The sequence below is a fragment of the Bos indicus genome, chromosome 24 (genome assembly GCF_029378745.1).
Source record: "Bos indicus isolate NIAB-ARS_2022 breed Sahiwal x Tharparkar chromosome 24, NIAB-ARS_B.indTharparkar_mat_pri_1.0, whole genome shotgun sequence".
Taxonomy (NCBI): Eukaryota; Metazoa; Chordata; class Mammalia; order Artiodactyla; family Bovidae; genus Bos; species Bos indicus.
Genome location: NC_091783.1, coordinates 61125006 through 61143392, shown reverse-complemented (window position 1 = coordinate 61143392; position 18387 = coordinate 61125006). Strand labels below are relative to the sequence as shown.

Genomic DNA, 18387 nt, shown 5'->3' with positions numbered 1-18387 from the left:
TTGAAAGGGGGTGGTGTGATTCACTATGAAGGAGCAAGAGGGAATTCTGCAAAGATGGAAACGCCCAGTCTTCTTTATGGTGGTAGCTACACAACTACATGTGTTGCATGCTAAATCGCTTCAGTCATGTCTGACCCTTTGCAACCCCGTGGACCATAGCCTGCCAGGGTCCTCTGTCCATGGGATTTCCCAGGTAATCCCTGGAGTGGGTTGCCACGGCCTCTTCTAGGGGATCTTCCCCACCAATGGGATCGAACACACATCTCAACGTGTGGGCAGGCAGGTTCTTTAGAGCCTTACTAGTGCCACCTGGGAGGAGGCGATGGCAACCCACTCAGTGTTCTCGCCCGGAGAACCACAGGGACGGGGTGCCTGGCGGGCTGCCATCCATGGGGTCGCTAGGAGTCGGACACGACTGAGCGACTTGACTTTCACTTTTCACTTTCATGCATTGGAGAAGGAAATGGCAACCCACTCAGTGTTCTTGCCTGGAGAATCCCAGGGACGGGGCGCCTGGCAGGCTGCCGTCCATGGGGTCGCACAGAGTCGGACACGACTGAGCGACAGCAGCAGCAGCAGCAGCAGCAGCAGCGCCAGCTGGGAAGCCGTAACTGTATGCACTCGTTGGAGTGCACTGAACTGCAGTCTTAGCAAAGGTGAGTTTTATGGCTTGTACTAAATTATCCTGACTCAATAAAACTGACTTAAAAATCAATCATTTTGTGATTTCCTAAGTATAATGCTGATGTTGAACAAGCTTTCATTAACACTTGATGCAAACCAGGGTGGGGAAGGTGGGCAGGTCCTGTCTTTCAAATCACTAGTCCAGATGTTCTGTTGTAGCTGCTTTGCTCTGTCTGAGCAGAAGACACTTTTTTAGGGGGATAGGGCCCACGACTGACTGCACTGCTCCTGGAGAACAGTGGCCACTACTGGCCCCTCCTGGAAGACGTGCTCTATGCACGGACATCTCCTCACCATCCACACCATCCGTGGATGCCCAGGTATGAAGTGTCAGGTAACTGCTGAGATTGTATTTGCTCAGCTTCAAAGATCTCTCAACCACGCTGTGGAGACTGTTTCATTATTTATCATAAATGCTCTAATGAATACAGTCATGGACAGGAATCTAGAGCCCTGCAGCCTTCACCCAGCAGATGCAAGTGCAGACAAGTGTCCAGGGGCAGCCGTGAGTGGAGGTGCTCATCCTTCTGTCGTTGTATGTGAATCTACTCTTGTTCTAATGATAACCAGATGATAATTAAGATGATGATAACCAGCATCATCTTAACTCAGAGAATGGAATCTCTTTGGGGACATAGAGCCAACAGATTGTGTGCTTAGGATATAAAGTGTCTAATGCAAAGTTTTAGGGCTCACTACTGAATCTGGGAGATTCTAAGTTTGATTTTAAGAGGGTTTGGGGCTTTAAAAAAATATTTCCATCATTGATTTATTCCACCCACATCAGTTCAACTTGTAGCCCAAAACAGAATACTTCGTGATACTTTTAGTGGCAGCGAAACATAGCAGATACATCATGACCGCCATCCGCAAAGTCATTGCAACAGTGGGTGGGTGTGCAAACCTTAGGACTGAGGTGCAAAACCCACATACTAGCTTTGTGAGCTTGTGAAGTTCATTAATCCCACTGACCCTATTCTCTCTTCTGTAAAGATAACAAATGTCACTTGATGTATTTGCTGTGATGATTAAATGGGATAACATATATGTGAAGAACTTTGCAGGCTGCTTCAACAATCGGTTCCCAGGTGGCTCAGATGGTAAAGAATCTGCCTGCAATACAGGAGGTCCAGGTTCAATCCCTGGGTGGGGAAGATATCTCCACTGGAGTGGGGCAACCCACTGCAGTATTCTTGCCTGGAGAATCCCATGGACAGAGGAGCCTGGCGGGCCACAGTCCATGGGGTCGCAAAGAACTGGACACGACTGAGCAACTAACACTCGCTTTAAACAAACAGTAGCTGTTTGCCCAAGTGTTATTTACAGCTCACGGGAGGTGAGGCTCTCTCTTCCCCTTGAGTCCAACCCACACTCTTGTCTTCCTGTAACAGGACTGGCAGTGGTCACTGCTGTCGCCCCTCCCTTTATTTACACAGAAACTTGTGTGCGGCTGCGGGGAGGGGAGGCTTCAGGAACAATGCTGCACCTACCTGGCTCACACTTAGCCACTGTCCCCAGAGCCGAGGCGGAAGCAGCCGGCCTCGGGAGCGTCCACCTGTCAGCGGCAGCTCTTCAGCACCAGCCCGTCGGGGAACTCTCGGCGCCTTTCTCCTACCGGACCTCTCACGGATGACCCCAATCCTTTGCAAAGCTCCCGAGGGTGCTGTGCCTCCACGCAGCCCAGCCTGCTCTGTCCCCCAACACTGGCTCTGCAGACCAAGGGCAACCATGGAGCAATTTTGGCAGGGCACGAAGGATCCTGTTATAGTGAATCTCCAGCCAACAGACACCAACTGGCCTTACCTTCGTGTGACCGAACAACCTTTCCCGTGATAACAAAATCTACCTCAAGGCTACCGGCTCCCCTTGTTTCCAGACACTGGTGATCGTAGAAATTTGGAGTTTGTTTTCATGGTTTCCCTCTCCCAACACCTCTTTATTGCAATATTATTTTTGTTGTTGTTTTGCTGTTTAGTCGCTAAGTCGTGTATGACTCTTTTGCAAAGCCACATTCGGGAGCCTGCCAGGCTCCTCTGTCCATGGGATTTTTCAGGCAAGAATACTGGAGTGGGTTGCCATTTCCTTCTCCAGGGGATCTTCCTGACTCAGGGATCGAACCCGCGTCTTGGGTGTCTCCTGCGTTGCAGGTGGATTCTCTACTACTGAGTAACCTGAGAAGCCCAATACTATTATTAATACATAAAATAATGAAAACAGAAAATATTGATAGAAAACATTCCACGTTTCTAACCAAATACATTTATGCCAACAAGTAAAACACAAAACACAGTTTTCACGGGTGAACGTGCTCTCTAGAAGCCAGACTGCGGCATTCCACAACGTCTCAGAGGCCAGAGCAGCCCACAGAGCAAGCAACAGCTCGAGGCCCTGCCACTGGGAGCCCCACTGTGAAAAGAGGTCCTATTGTAGACACATTTACTCTGAATAAATGCTACTGGTTTACATATCCTGAAACTTAATTTTATTATAAAATAAAAAATTTTGATGTCTTTATTTTTTTCACTAATAGTAAATAAAGAATGCTCTAAAAGCTTTAAATATGTGTTTTTCCATGGTTTCTTTGTCACTGAAATAAAAGGCCTAAAAACCTATATATTCTCATATCCAGAATATATAATTTGCAAAACACAATGAGAAAATAAACTGATTAAAAAATAGGCAAAAAATATGAACACACACTTTACCAAATAAGAGATTAAGATGGCCAAATAAACATACGACATGATGCTCAGTCATGGGCTGCAAATGTCAATGAAATTAAAGCCACAATGACATCTTTTAGAACGGCTAAAGTTAAAAGAAACGGACAACTGACACTGCTGACCGCTGGCGAGGACGTGGAGCAACTGGGATGCAGAATGGTGCAGGCGCTTCAGAGAATAGCCTCGCGGTCTCTTACCGTGTTAAATAGACACATTTACCGAGTGATCCCAGTGCTTCCCTGAGAGCTCAGCTGGTAAAGAATCCGCCTGCAGTGCAGGAGACCCCAGTTCAATCCCTGGTCAGGAAGATGCCCTGCAGAAGGGACAGGCTGCCCACTCCAGCATTTAGGGCTTCCCTTGTGGCTCAGCTGGTAAAGAATCCGCCTGCAGTGCAGGAGACCCCAGTTCAATCCCTGGTCAGGAAGACGCCCTGCAGAAGGGACAGGCTACCCACTCCAGCATTTAGGGCTTCCCTTGTGGCTCAGCTGGTAAAGAATCCGCCAGCAATGCAGGAGACTTGGGTTCGATCCCTGGGTTGGGAAGATCCCCTGGAGAATGGAAAGGCTCCCCGCTCCAGTATTCTGGCCTGGAGAATTCCATGGACTGTATAGTCCATGGGGTCGCAAAGAGCTGGACACGACTGAGTGGCTTTCACTTTCACTACGATCCCACAACTCCACACCTGGGTATTCATTCACCCAGGAGAAGTGAAAGCATGCGTCCACTCATATTATTATAGCAGCTGTATCTGTAATTGCCTCAAGTTGGAAAAAATACAAGTACAGGTGAATAAGTGGTGGTACATCCATAGAATGGAATACTACTCAGCAAGAGAAAATGAACCAATCACCGACGTACCCAACAACTTAGCCGGCTCTCAAGGGTGTTGCTGGAAGAAGATAAACTCAAATGGCTCCCTACTGGATGATTCCATTTGGATGACTTTCTGTAATAACAGCACAGAGACAGGGAACAGATGGTGATTACCAGGAATCTGAAGGGAAGGAAGGAGGAAACTGATCACAAAGAGAAATGGGGACTGTGGGGGCACTAAGTATAGCCTACATCCTGACTGCAGCAGCGGTTACCAACCTCTTGTTTTTGTCAAAACTCATAAAACTATATCCCTAAAAAGAGTGAATTGTAGTGGCTATAAATTACAAACTCAATAAACCTGAGGTAAACAAAAACTTGCTTTTTTCCCATGATACAGTAAGTATTTTTGAAAAGTTCTTCTAAGAGCTTTAAATATGCATCTTTTTTTTCATGGTTTCTTTGCCATTGAAATAGAGAGGCCATAAAAACCAATAAAAATGAACTTGCTTTTCCATTTCACTAGGATGATTTACTGCCTCTGCCTAGATTAAGGTAACTCATAGGAGTCTCATCATAAGAATGCAGTTTTTCTTGTGATTCTACAGTCTGTGTAGCCTTGTTTCCAGGGCTACACCTTCTCGTGAGAAATCAAGCACCTTGGTCACACTGAAAGCTTTCGCTGGGCTCCAGTTCCTGCCCATAGGGGTTTGGGCCTATACCACAACCTCTTCTGTGCTGGCAGCCAATTTATTGTCCTCCCCATGGAGGGAGAGAAAGCCAGGACTCTAGGAGAAAGACAAACGTGCCATTCCAACCCACACATTCCAGTGTCCTTCACTTTGCCCAAGTGTCGGAGCTATGAAGGGCCCACCAGAGCCCATTCTAGCTGTGCGGCCCCGTGAGGCCGTGGGGGTGTCTGGGGACGAGCAGGCCCATTCTAGCTGTGCCCCCAGTGAGGCCGTGAAGGTGTCTGGGGACGAGAGGGCAAACCTCCTTGTTCCATCAGATATGGGAGGAGGGTAACTTCATCAGCCCCTCAGGGTAGAATGAATTTACCAGATCAGACCTGGAATTTGGCATTTTAACTTTTATGCTATTAGACATCTTAATCTTCAATGAAGATTTTTTTGGAAAGTGTTTGTACATGCTAGTTTTATTAATACTAAGGGAATGGGGAGAAGAGATACTGGCTAAGCATGAGTGTCAACCTCACCTTGGGGTCAAGATAACTGGAGTGGTGAGGTGGACAGACAGACAGACATAAAGTCAGACTCCCAAGAGAGACCATGGTGCAGTGAGTCACAGAGGGTCGCATCAGAATCACTTAGGGGTCCCTCCATACTTGAAAATTTATTAACTTCAAACCTCGGGCCACATGGGGCTGTTCTACCAAGGGAGGCAGTTCCTCAGCAGGGGCCACCAGGAAGTGCTGGTCCAGGGTTCCCAGCCTCTGTGCCCCCCTGTACCTTTGCTGACACCTTCCTGTGATACCACCTGACATGCTTGTGCCCCCTGCTGGCTCCACCACGGCCCAGTTTCAGGTCCCCACCTATTTTCGGCAAGGCTGTAGTAGGTGCAAGGTAGTCCGTTCCCCAGCATAGCCCTGGGGAGTCAGAAATGGCACAGATAACCCCTCCCCGGCACTGCAGCAGAGCCATGTTTACAGTCCTCCCCAGCAATCTAGAACCCTGGACTCCCTGGGACTCTCTAATTATCCTCATCCTCTTTTCCAGGGATGCTCATGGCCCAAGCATCAAAAGCACACTGAATAAAAATGATCCAGACTCACCAACCAAACGTTTGGGCCTTTGGATGATTTATCCTTTCTCGCAAAAGGATGTTACGCAGCTCATACCCAGAGCCCCCAAAAGCAGATGGCCAAAGGGAGTCACATGCCATCAGAGACTGTCAAAGAGAAAAAACTTCAAAATTATACCTCTTCCACCAGGGCCAGCACTTCGGCTCAGGTCACCCTTTCGCCCAGTACCTCACCATCAAGAGTCTGTTCATTAAATCAGCCTAAACGGTGAACACAACATCGTTTATCTGTTTATGAACAGGTTCTTCTACCCAAAGGATCTCACCAATTTCCTTGATTCTATAAATTATCACTTTTCCATGATCTGTGCCAATGGAAGGCAACAGTACTGTAGACCCAGCACCGTCATCATGGGTATCTGGCTTTGGAAGGAATTTCAGTGCTGAAATACGAACGCAAGTCTCTCATTTGCAGGACTTCACTGCAGTCTGCAGCAAGGGAGCCTGCTCAGCGGAGAAGGGAGCCCTGACCAGGGCTGGGAAATGCCCCTCCCCTGCTCCCGAAGCACCCTCCCCACACCATCTGATAGAGAGATGGCAATGTGCCTGTGCTAGAGAGATGGCAAGAGGGCCCCACGCCCCCTTCGCTGTCTCCCAATCCCCCAGGGTTCCCTGCAGTTCTGCGTGCCCTCCCCTTCAATCTGAGCGGTCCTGTGTCTTGCTCTTCTCAAAGAATGAGGCAGTAGTGCCAGCCTGCCAGTTCAAGCTTAGGTCTCAAAAGCATGAGACGGTTTTGCTTGCTCTCTGGGAACCCAGCCACCACCAGGACAAGCAGGCCAGGGCAGCCTGCTGGGAGAATGAGGGGACTGCAGGAAGAGGGTTCAGTCCAGCATCCAGCTGGCCAACCCCCAGCACACCAGCCAGCAATCTGCACGTGGGTCAGCAAGTCCAGCCAGGCTCACCCAGGCCTAATGAACCAACCAAGCTGAGCCAACCCACAGAGGCGGGAGCTAAGTCAATGGTGGTTGTTTTAAACCACTGAATTTTGGGGTACCTTGTTACACATGTAGAGCCCTCTCTCCTCCTGCCCTATGAAGGTTCCAATATCTCACACTCAAACTGCTCTTTTCCTTACAAGGAGAGCGAAGAAAGTAATTCTTTCTATTTCTGAGAGTTGAACTAGGGTGGGGGTAGAAAACACCAGGCTCCATTTCCCTTCAACCCCTCCACCGCACAGCAACCCGCACTTTAAGGAGTTTTACTGGCGGGATCTACGGTGGCTATATTATTAAAACAAGGCACCTTACGTCCCAGCTCTTGTCAAGGTTTCCACCAATGACACAGTATAACCAACATTTGATACCACAGCATGCCACAGAGATCAGAAAGAAGTCAGGTCATTATTTCACAAAAAGATTTGTTTAAACAAGCCATGAAAAAAAGTGTGTTGTCAAATATAAGTTTAATAATCTCTTTATCACATTCCCCAGTTTTCCATTACTGTCTCCATTTCATCCTGTTTACATCGGTCACACACAACTCTATAATACAGACACAGAGCTATATTTGCTGTCCATTTCCTATCATTTAACTGTCTTTGGATCAGTACAGAATTAGCAAGGATCAGCATGGCAAAGAATATAGCTTCTTCTGAAAGTAGATTCTTATGCGTTTATTTAGCACCTTCTATTTAAGGAGCTCAAGATACTTTAACATTCACTGTAGCATTCTTTTGTTACTTCCAAGTAGGGAAAGTGTCAAAAATTACCATTAGTGCCTTTTTGTAGGAAAAATTTTAAAAAAGAAAGCAGAGAAAGGTAAAGTATCAGTGAGATGTGACAGTCACAGTAGAAACTTGGGGCTTTAGCTCTGCCTTCTCCTCAGTGAACTGTAATATAACCAAAGGTATAATAGTTACTTCCATTTTTATAACATCTCTCTTTGGATGGATGTTATCTCAAAGGGCAGTGCAGACAGTAAATTCTCACCAACGGATCATTCTGGCAATAAGCTTATTTCCTGCCATTTTTCATGTCTGCTAAGGAGCCACAGAAATTATAGAGCCACCTCTGCTTCTCCATTAAAAATCATCATCGACAGCTACTATTGTAGCATTTCCAACAGACCTGCAACCAACAGGGAGAAACCCTTGTGTGAGGTCACTGAAGTCTGGACAGTGACTACTATTAGCACTTTCAAAACCTACCAGATCCACAAAATCAATTTTAATGTGCTCAGGCATTGTGACTCTAGTATCTGAGGAAAACAAAGGCTAACTGGCCCAATAGATGAAACACGCCGGGTAACTCCTTTCAACCTGGTCACACTGTATGTTTCCTCACAACAGCACTGATGCTAAGAGAAAGCATCTCTGTGATACATCTTCTTAAGTTCACAATATAAGGACTTGGTTTTTAATTCAGATGCACGGAAAATAACAGGAATGTTTTCCACTTCTACAAGGCTAAACTAAAGACACATATTTAGGAAGAAAATGGGGCCTACTGCCTAACACATTTATGCTCTTCTTGTTTAGAAATAAACAATGCATATTAACGTCTTTATTCTTCCTTTCTTGAACTTTTGCAGCACCTTCTTTTTTTCACTGAGTGTGCAGGCCACCATCCCATATCCTACTCATTTTCCATGTTTTCCCCATTCTCGAGAATGAGAATGCCAAGTGCAGAAACTTGGAGATTTTTAGAGACTTAGTTACCCAAGTTCTGCTGTCTCTGCTAGGATGGGTATGCACATTCATCTTGGCATATGGATGGGGATGGGGATGAACCATTTTGAGATGGATTAAAGGAGAAAGACACAAATTGCAGCTTTGGGCTGCCCAGAAGTTGACACACACCTAAAAATATTTAGGGGGATTCTCCCTTCCTTTAAAAAAACTGAGAACTCAGAAAAGTTTTCAAAAGCTCAAAGTCTCTCCTCTTGTTTCCCAAGCTTCCCGCCAGGTTTCACATTTCTAGCCTTTTCCCAAAAGTGCTTAATACAGACTCCTCGCCCCCACCCCCTCCATCACTGCACACAGGCACCTGCTTGTGAGAAGGGGTGAAAGAAATATAAAAAAGACCGTCACCCGCAGGAGAATTTTCAAGAAAATCGTTAAATAGTAAAAAGAAAGAAACGGGGTGGGGTGAGGAGACAGTATCAAGAAAAACGTTATGAAAGACAGTGAAATACAAATATCAAATATGGACAAAGGGCTGGGGGGGAGGATACAGACCCAAATGGAACGGGACAGCCGTAGAAACAGATGCCATTTAGAGACAAACCACTGATGAGCTGATAATGGGAGGTTAAAGGAGAAGAAAAACTAGAAAAGGAGGTAAAAAGGGGAGCGACTGAAGACAGCCACGTGTACCTGTGCAATGCGTTGACACTTGACTGTGGACGGCAGAGTAGTAATAACAAACGTACATTCCCCCCTCCCCCCCGCCAAAGTCCTCGATCCCATTTAAGCAAGGTGGACGAAGGACGCCGGGTCATTTCACGCAGCTGTACCGAACGCAGGGGCGTGAAGGCGCAGACCCCGGGCAACGGCCGCGCCCAACAGGGACCACGCCCCTCCAAGACCACGCCCCGTCGCGCCCCGCCCCGCCCCGCCCCGCCGCCGGGCGGCGACGCGGCTTCCGACGTGCGGGGCCCGCGTGTGCAGGCCCAGCGGCCCCGAGGGGCGCAGAGAACCGCCAATGCTGCTCCCGGCTCAGCGCCGCGTCTCGGCCGCCCCCTGCTCCTGCACCGGCCGCGAGGCCTTGTCGGGCTCCGGGGCGCCGCACTCCTGCAGTCCTGGGCCCACGTCGAGGCTGGCGCACGCATCCGGGAAGCGCGGCCCGAGGCCAGCGAACGAGTCGCAGCGCGGCGAGCTCTCCTCCTGCACCGGGCGTCCCGCCGGCTCCCCCGCGCCGCCGCCCGGCCCCGCCGGGCCCTCCTGCGAGTTCTGACTGACGTAGACCACGATGATGTCGCCCTTGAAGTTCATCACCTGCCCGCTGGAAATAAACGTGGAGTTACTGTTTCCAGTCACACTGCCTGCAGGGGAGAGGAAGAGGGAAGCGCAGAGTGAGTCAGGGATCTGGGCGGGAGGCTGGTGGACCCACCCGGCTCCGGACACGCGCGCCGTCACCTCCCCCGGCCTGACCCAGAGAGGAGGAGGGGCGCGAGGAGGAGGCAGCTCGGGCGTCGTCGCTGGCCGCGTGGGCGGCACGCGGGCAGCACCGCAGGCCCACGGATGGGCTCCGGTGTTGCGGCCGGCGCGCGCGTGTGACGGATGCGCCGCAGACACGGCCCAGGGCGCAGCGGTGGTCCGTGTGTCGGGAAAGCAGCAGAGGCTGGAGGGGAGGCCGCCGCTGACCCGACCCGGGGCCCACCTCAGCCCAGCCTCCTCGCTCAGCGCGCTCCCATCTTTTTACCCTCCCTGGAGAGGTCCCTGAGCCCAGCCCTGGATGGCCCTGGGGCCACGTGGGCCCAGGATCTAGCAGAAATTAACTTCCTTAACATTTTTTTTTAACTCCTAGAAAAAGATTAAGGGGAAAAAAAAAAAAAAAAAACTCAAAAACAATCTTACAAAACACTGTTCCCTTCTGAACCCTGAGGTGGGGGGTTGTTTTGTCCCCAGGGTGTTCTATCATGACCTTTTGTGGGTGACTGGATTTAGCCAGTCTTTAATTAGTGAGCCTTTTGAAAACCAAATAGAAAGTTCAGTGAATACTAGGACACCTACTGCCTCCTACTTTAAAGACTAATTGCTCTAGAAATGACCCCGGGTGAAAATCAGTGCCAGAAACCAAGCAGAAGCAGCAAAGCCCCAACCGTCAGCAACACAAGCAGAATCTCAGTCTGACCAGGGAAGGCGAACAGCACAACAAACAGCGCCTCACTGTTAACGCCATCTGTTCTGCTCCTTCTCTGTTATGACAAAGCTTAATAAAAATTTACACAAGTAAAACTTTTTATCATTACTCTCCATGAAGAGATTTCCTCCCATATGGAGGGCGTATTTTGGATGGTCTGACTTAAGAACCAACAGCATCCAGGGAATCCCAGGAGCCTTTCCATCCACCCAAAGGGCACCTGCAGAGATGCTGAGACAGGCCCTGTGGCCCATTACAGGGATTTCAATGAAAACAGATTTCAAATATGAGCCACAAATTGGAAGTCATAATTGAGGAGTTATAACTCACGCCGTTTTTCCCATAGGTAGCTGTGTTGGGTGTGACCCTAGATGGGTGGTGGCAGGGGAATTTATTAATTCCCCAAGCAACTTAGGCAAGGCTAGCTAGTATTCCATTCAGCAACACGTTCTCCATTCCCTCTAAAACATTTAAACATGATCCAGCAATCCCACTCCTGGGCATATATCCAGAGAAAACTATAGTTTGAAAGGATAATGCAGCCCGGTGTTCATTGCAGTGCTGTTTACAATAACCAAAACACGGGAGCAACCTAAATGTCCATCAACAGGAATGAATAAAGAAAAGTGGTACATACATACAATGGCACATTACTCAGCCCTTCAGAAAGCTGAAATAGTGTTATTTGCAGCTACATGGATGGACCTAGAGATGATCATAGTAAGCAAGTCAGACAGACAAATATCATACGATACCACTTATATGAGGAATCAAAAAAATGATACAGATGAACTTATTTACAAAATAGAAGCAGACTCACAGAAAACAGCTTATAGTTAACAAAGGGGAAAAGTGAAAGAGGGCATAAGTTGGGAACTTGGAATTGATATATACATACTGCTGTATTTAAGACAGATAACCTACAAACACCTTCTGTCTTTGTAGGAACTCAATATTCTGCAATAACCTAAAAGGGAAAAGAATTTGAAAAAGAATAGGTATACATATAACTGAATCACTTTGCTATCTACCTGAAACTAAAACAACATTGTAAATAAAACTAAACTCCAATATGAAACAAAAATTAAAAAATAAACAGGTGTGCCTATAATCCAGCACACCCTAACCTAGGGGTCTACTCTCCAGTATGCCGATGTCTTTCTGCTCCCACCAGTTACCAAGTTCTCAGGTCTGTTTTTAACTAGTTGAACTCATGAAATCTAATTAAATACAAGCATACCTTGTTTTCTTGCTTGAGTTTATTGTGCTTTGAACACACTGGGTTTTGTATAAATTGAAGGTTTGTGGCAACCTGCAATGTCAGATAATGTCAGCATTTCTTGGCAATAAAGGATTTTTAAGGTATCTACATTGTTTTTAGACATGCTGTCACACTTAGTAGACAGCATATGGTGTAAACACAATTTCATATGCACTGGGAAACCAAAAGGTTCATGCGACTCACTTGACTATGATGTGTGCTTTCTTGTGGTGGTCTGGAACTGAGCCTGCAGTACACCCAAGGTCTGTCTCTCTCTGTGTAAAGTTGTGAAAGGTAAGTGTGAAAAAAGGCAAATGCTTCTAAGAAAACTAAAGTGAATGCTTTGCAATGACCCAAATAAATGTGAGACACTAAACACAAAAGACATCAACCAGCTGCTGAACTGGACAAGGCCTCTGTTAAAAGAAAACAAGAAAAGGAGTCTTTAAAAATGCAGAAGGAGTTTACACTCAAATTTGTTCTGCAAAGATCTATAATTTCTCATTCCCCACTAAAGAAACAGAAATTGGGAATTAGGATGGTGTGGTTAATGTGAAAAAGGCTCCGGAAACTATAACCAACCAACACATATGTCCCTGTACTAAAAAAAGTCAACGTGTGAATGTAAGTTATGTGTTTTAAGTTAAAGATGTTTAAGATATGAACTTGTAAATGACTTTTTCAAGTAACTCAGCAACCAACCAAGCCTGACACAAGGGCTTCTACCATAGCAGCAGCAGAATGAATGAATATAATAGCCAAGAGAAGTCTTCCTAGTTGAGGGATCACTAAACACAAAAGTCAACGTGAGAAATCAGAAGTGATACGTGTATACCATAAACATTCCAGTCCAGTTTAAAATATACCACGTTTAACAATAAAAAACAAAAGATACTATGTTTATTTAATAAGAGCAGCAATTGTAAGTGGCTTTAAAGTGTGATTTTTTTTTTCTTGGTGTATTTCTTCTAGCTTTTTATTATTTCAACATTGACTGCTGATTCTGTCATTTTTCCAAAATTATATAAACCTACACACAAGGCAATGCTCACCAAAGTATGACTGATTTATGGTCTTGAATCAAATATCCTCTTCATATTGATTTATCTGTTTTTGTCATGGTATATATAATTTCTCCATCCTTTAAAATTTTGTTTTCCAACAAATCATCATCATGACTCCATTGTTGTTAACCTTATTCCTTGTCAGAATCTTCAGTCTGTCTGAACTCAGATTGAAAAACAGTTTTTAAACCATCCTCTTACACGTCAAGATTTTGTGTTAAACTTTTCTTCTTAAGAATTTCATTCCATGCCTTTGCCTCATGGCCAACATATCTTTGATTTACTCTATAGGGTCTATATTCTTATTTTCTAATTTTTTCCAAAATAGAACTCAAACCCTTTTGCATAAGAGATATATTTAAACATTTCAGAATTCTTTGATCCATAGATTGGATCAAGAATATTATTCTTGGGATGGGGAGGTAAAGTAGAGGGGGGAGGAACGAAAAAAAACAAAACTTTATAAATTCCTGACAATTAGGATGTAAAGACCAGTTACTTAGAAAGAGTATGAGATGCTCAATTTTATTCTTCATGTATTTCCTTATCAGAAGTACAATTAATGATAAAGACCATCTTTGATCAAGTCCAAGTCTGTCCTATTCACACTGACTTTTTATGAGAGGAATAAACTGGTACAGACAAGACTTCTTTAAGAAGTTCTACTTATTTGCCAGTAGCAGTCAGTGGCAACGGAGCCATGTTCAGGGGCACGTAACCCGTGCAGCCACCCAGGACCCTGTGCTCAGAAGGGCCCCAGGCTTGTTTAATGTTGCTGCCGTCTTGAAACTCTTACTAATATTTGCAGAAGGGGCTTCGTAGTTTCACTGCCCTGGGCTCTGGAAACTTCACAGCTGGTGACAGACAGCCCTCAGAAGCCCTGCTCTGTGTTCTCCCCCTCACTGATGCTCTAACTTAGTGTCACTCTTGGGGGAGGTAACAGTTTATAAACTGGACATGTTTCAATATTGCAGACCTGTCTGCCGATCTACTTTTCTCTACTGAGAAAGAACTTAAGTTTTTAAAAACTCTTGAGTTGCAGAGGATATCCACCAGTGCTCCTACAACACAGATTGTACGATATGTTTCCTTGGTGTTCACGTCACATCACTTGCTGTAGAACTTTCAACACCCACTTTCTGAGAGAACTACCGAGACTTGTCCCTTTGAGAGAAGGTCTGCTGACTGGATCAGCGATACCCCGAAGGTTTTGCCTCTGATCCTGTTTTGGTTCATTTAAAGTGAAAGGAGGGGCCTTCCCTGGCGGTGCAGCGGCTAAGACCCTGCACTCCCAATGCGGGGAGCTCAGGTTTTACCCCAGGCTAGGGAACTGGATCTCACGTGCTGCACAACTAAGAGTTCGCAGGCCCCAACTAAAGATCCTGCGTGCCGCAGACAAGACCCAGAGCAGCCGAATAAACAATTAATTACAAAATTTAGATTATATTTTAAAAAGTACAGTGAGCACTCAGTCAGCTGCCAGGTGGTCCAACTGCAGAATCCTTCTAGCGTTTTATCCCCCAATCTTGCACAGTCTCACCAATCCCACCTGCAACAGCAAAACGATTTTGGCAGCTCATTCTTTGAATTGTCCTGAAGCACTTCATCATTTTCATAGAAATAATTCTCATGCTTATCAAATTCATTTTTTTAAGCCAGTTAATGTACAGTTAAAGTTTTAAATTACAAAAGGATCAGCTCACACTCATGGGACTGGGATGACCCATGGATTTTAGTAAGCTTGGCCATTCATTGGCTAGGAGCAGCAGGTCCCAGGCGTTCCAGCCTAGAGTGACCCACTAGCTGTGAGTCATCCGTCAGTGTGTGGTCGGCTTCCATCAGCTCCCTCTACAGAGGCTAGGAGAATGCAGGTTCATCTGTGGTTAAGTGGAGCTAGATTAAGATTAAGCTAGGTCACTATTACAGTAATAACAGTGACGTGACCTGTGTGCTCAGTCGCTCAGCCATGTCCTACTCTTTGCGACCCCGTGGACTATAGCCCGCCAGGCTCCTCTGTCCATGGGATTCTCCAGGCAAGGATACTGGAGTGGGTTGCCATGCTCTCCTCCAGGGATCTTCCCGACCCAGGGATCGAACCCTCGCCCCACATGTCTCCTGCAGGTTCTTTACCACCAGTGCCACCAGGGAAGCAGGAACAGTGGTACAACACCCCGAGTCCAGAGCTCACAACGTGTCCCCTCTATACTAGACGGGCAGCATTATCACACCAGCTTGCCGTTACTCTGCACCTGAGTGCCTCAGGCTTGCTTCCTTCCCCCCTGGACTGACTAACGTGACTTTAATAATGAAAACTAATACCCTTCTTTCCCAGCCTTGTCACATGCAGACTCACCTGCAAGTAATCTACTAACTTCAATGGCGTGCTAGTCTCGGCCGTCTCAACTTCAATAGCAAAAAGATTTTGGTGGCTTAGAGTAGTGTCTCACTCCCTGAAGAGCAGAAAGTGCGTGACAGTGACTAGCGGGGTGCTGGTTTCAGCAGCTTCCTGAGCCCAGGAGGGCCAGAAACGGGGCTGGGACGGAGGAGCAGACAGGCTCTGAAAGCCCTGATTCCCGCCACCCCCCCGGCTTGGCCTCGACTCGCTGTGGAATCCGGGACAAACCACCTAACAGTATAGTCTGCTCCTTTATGAAACGAGCATCAGCATTCAGGCCCATCTAGCCTGGCAGGTGCAGCGCCAGAGCAGGCACATGATAAATGTGAAGTGAATGAATACAGGGATGTGTGAATGCCTGGCAGGACAGCGTAGGGTTGAACGAGATGGTGGCTTAGAAAACGCTTGGGAAATAACAAAGAATTTTTCACAGGTGCAAGGCTGGCATTACTCCTCCCAGAATCTAACAGTTGTGCTCATGACACTTCCCAACGGGGAAAGGTCTCGAGCAGCCATGTGATTTTCCCACTGCTGTCTTGCTGAAGGATTTCAACTGATCTTGAAGACTGAAAGGGCACTTACCTCTAGATATCTAACCAACTTTTGTTTTCTTGCTGAAGTGATCCATCATTCTAACCATCTCTGGTTTGAACGCTCATCTGAGTAACTCTACACAAATTCCCCCACTGTCTCGTTTTCCATCATGCAGGTCAGCTGTGACTTGGATGTAGCACTACAGTAGGTCAAGGTTTCTTTCTTTCTTTCTTTCTTTCTTTGGCTGGACCATGCAACATATGGGATCTTAGTTCTCGGACCAGGATTGAACGTGTGCTGCCTGCACTGGAAACTCAGCGTCTTAACCACTGGACCACCAAGCAAGTCCAAGAGGAGGTCAAGGCTTTGAGTGAGTTGCTGATATCCCTATCTTGTGTTATGCCTCAGTCCAGAATTGTCCTTGCCTACAACTAATCATTCCCTAAGATCTGCTTTCTACCATTCAGCGGGTTTTACATGGTCGTGCGAACGGACCTGACAGGGCGAGGCCCTGGGGTGGTGAGGCAATAGGACTGCATGTCCACACGGTGGGTGCCCCATGGTTGCCATGGTTTCTGCAGTTGGTGCATGCCCTGGAAGGGGTAGCTCTCTCCACTGAGAACCAAGGACGCGACAGGATGTTCTGGCTGGTAAGGGGGGAATGTGAAGAAGGAATGGGGCGCATGAGACTTGTCCAAGATGCCTTAAGGCATCTTGAGGTCTTTATAGGTCCCAGTTGTCCGCAGGGGCTTCCTCGGTGGCTCAGCAGGTAAAGAATCTACCTGCAATGCCAGAGTTGCAGGAGACGTGGGTTTGATCCCTGCGTCAGGAAGATCCCCTGGAGGAGGGGCCTGGGAAATAACCATGGACAAAGGAGCCTGGTAGGCTACAGTCCATGGGGTCACAAAGAGTGGAACTCGACTGAAGTGACTGAGCACACACATACAAGCCACAGACCTCTGGGAATACAAGCTAAACCAGGCCAGTCACTTCCTTCTTCCTCACTGTCTGAAGCTGCCTTTCTGCCAGCTTTTTCCCAATCAAAGCTGCCCCTGGCATTTATTTTAACTTTATTTTACTTGCAAAACAGGATGAGGTTTGAGGCATGTGGAAGAAAGAGCCTTCCTCACCAAAGAATTGGTAACTGCAACAGAGGGGACTCAGGCCAGGGGAGCCATCACCTCTTGACACAGACACTAGCGTCTCTTCCCGTGGAAACCTCTGGGCCTGGCCTGGCCTCACCACTGCCCCTTGCTCAACCTGAGTAGCCAGTGATCCCGGCCCAAGTTTGCCTGTATTCTGTGGCTCACTGAGGATTCTCCAGTGCACGATAAACAAATGAAAACAGTATCATTGGCACTGATTTGTAGGGAGACCATGCCATGGTTCAAGGCACAGGCTTCAGAATCAGCTGTATGAGTTGTGGTCTCATTGCTGACTCGCTGTGTGGTCCTGGGTGAGGAATGTGCCCATAGGATTTCTGTGAGGAAGTAAGAAGGTAAGCATTAGTCGCTCATCCAGTTCCAACTCTCAGCAACCCCATGGACTGTAACCCTCCAGGCTCCTCTGTCTTTGGAATTCTCCAGGCAAGAACACTGGAGTGGGTTGCCATTCCCTTCCCCAGGGGATCTTCCCAACCCAGGGATCGAACCTGGGGCTCCCACATTACAGACAGATTCTTTACTGTCTGAGCCACCAGGGAAGCCAAACTTAGCCAGCATCTGGTAACGCATACCTCTGATTTTGTCGTTCAGTTGCTAAGTCACTTCCAATTCTTTGCAACCCCAGGGACTGCAGCACGTCAGTCTCCTCTGTTCTCCATTGTTTCCCAGTTTGCTCAAATTCATCTCCATTGAGCCAATGATGTCATCCAACATCTCCTTCTCTGTCGTCCCCTTCTCTTCTTGCTCTCAATCTCTCCCAGCATCAGGGTCTTTTCCAATGAGTTGACTCTTCACATCAGGCGACCAAAGTATTGGAGCTTCACTTTCAGCATCAGTCCTTCCAATGAATAATCAGGGTTGGATTTCCTTTAGGATTGACTGGTTTGATCTCCTTGCTGTCCAAGGGACTCTCCAGAGTCTTTTCCAGCATCACAATTCAAAAGCATCGATTCTTTGGTGTTCAGCCTTCTTTATGGTCCAACTCTCATACCTCTGATATCACTGATAAAAATACAACCTTCAGGATGTCAGAACAGTCTTAATATATCTCTTAACACAGGCGATTGTTAGACCTCTATGTGAAGGCTATCTAAAAGGATGCTTTGAGAACCAGCATGACATGAGAG

General features: G+C 47.0%; 1 protein-coding gene across 3 annotated transcripts in view; it reads right to left on the bottom strand.

Annotated features, from left to right (window-relative positions):
* Positions 1–7424: 7424 nt before the first annotated feature.
* Positions 7425–18387, bottom strand: part of TNFRSF11A (TNF receptor superfamily member 11a) — a 62979-nt gene continuing 52016 nt past the window's right edge. For all 3 annotated transcript variants that reach the window (XM_070779144.1, XM_070779145.1, XM_070779146.1), the window contains one exon: positions 7425–10022. In XM_070779144.1, coding sequence (XP_070635245.1) covers positions 9697–10022 — 326 coding nt within the window. In that variant the 3' untranslated portion in view covers positions 7425–9696. The remainder of the gene's footprint in view (positions 10023–18387) is intronic.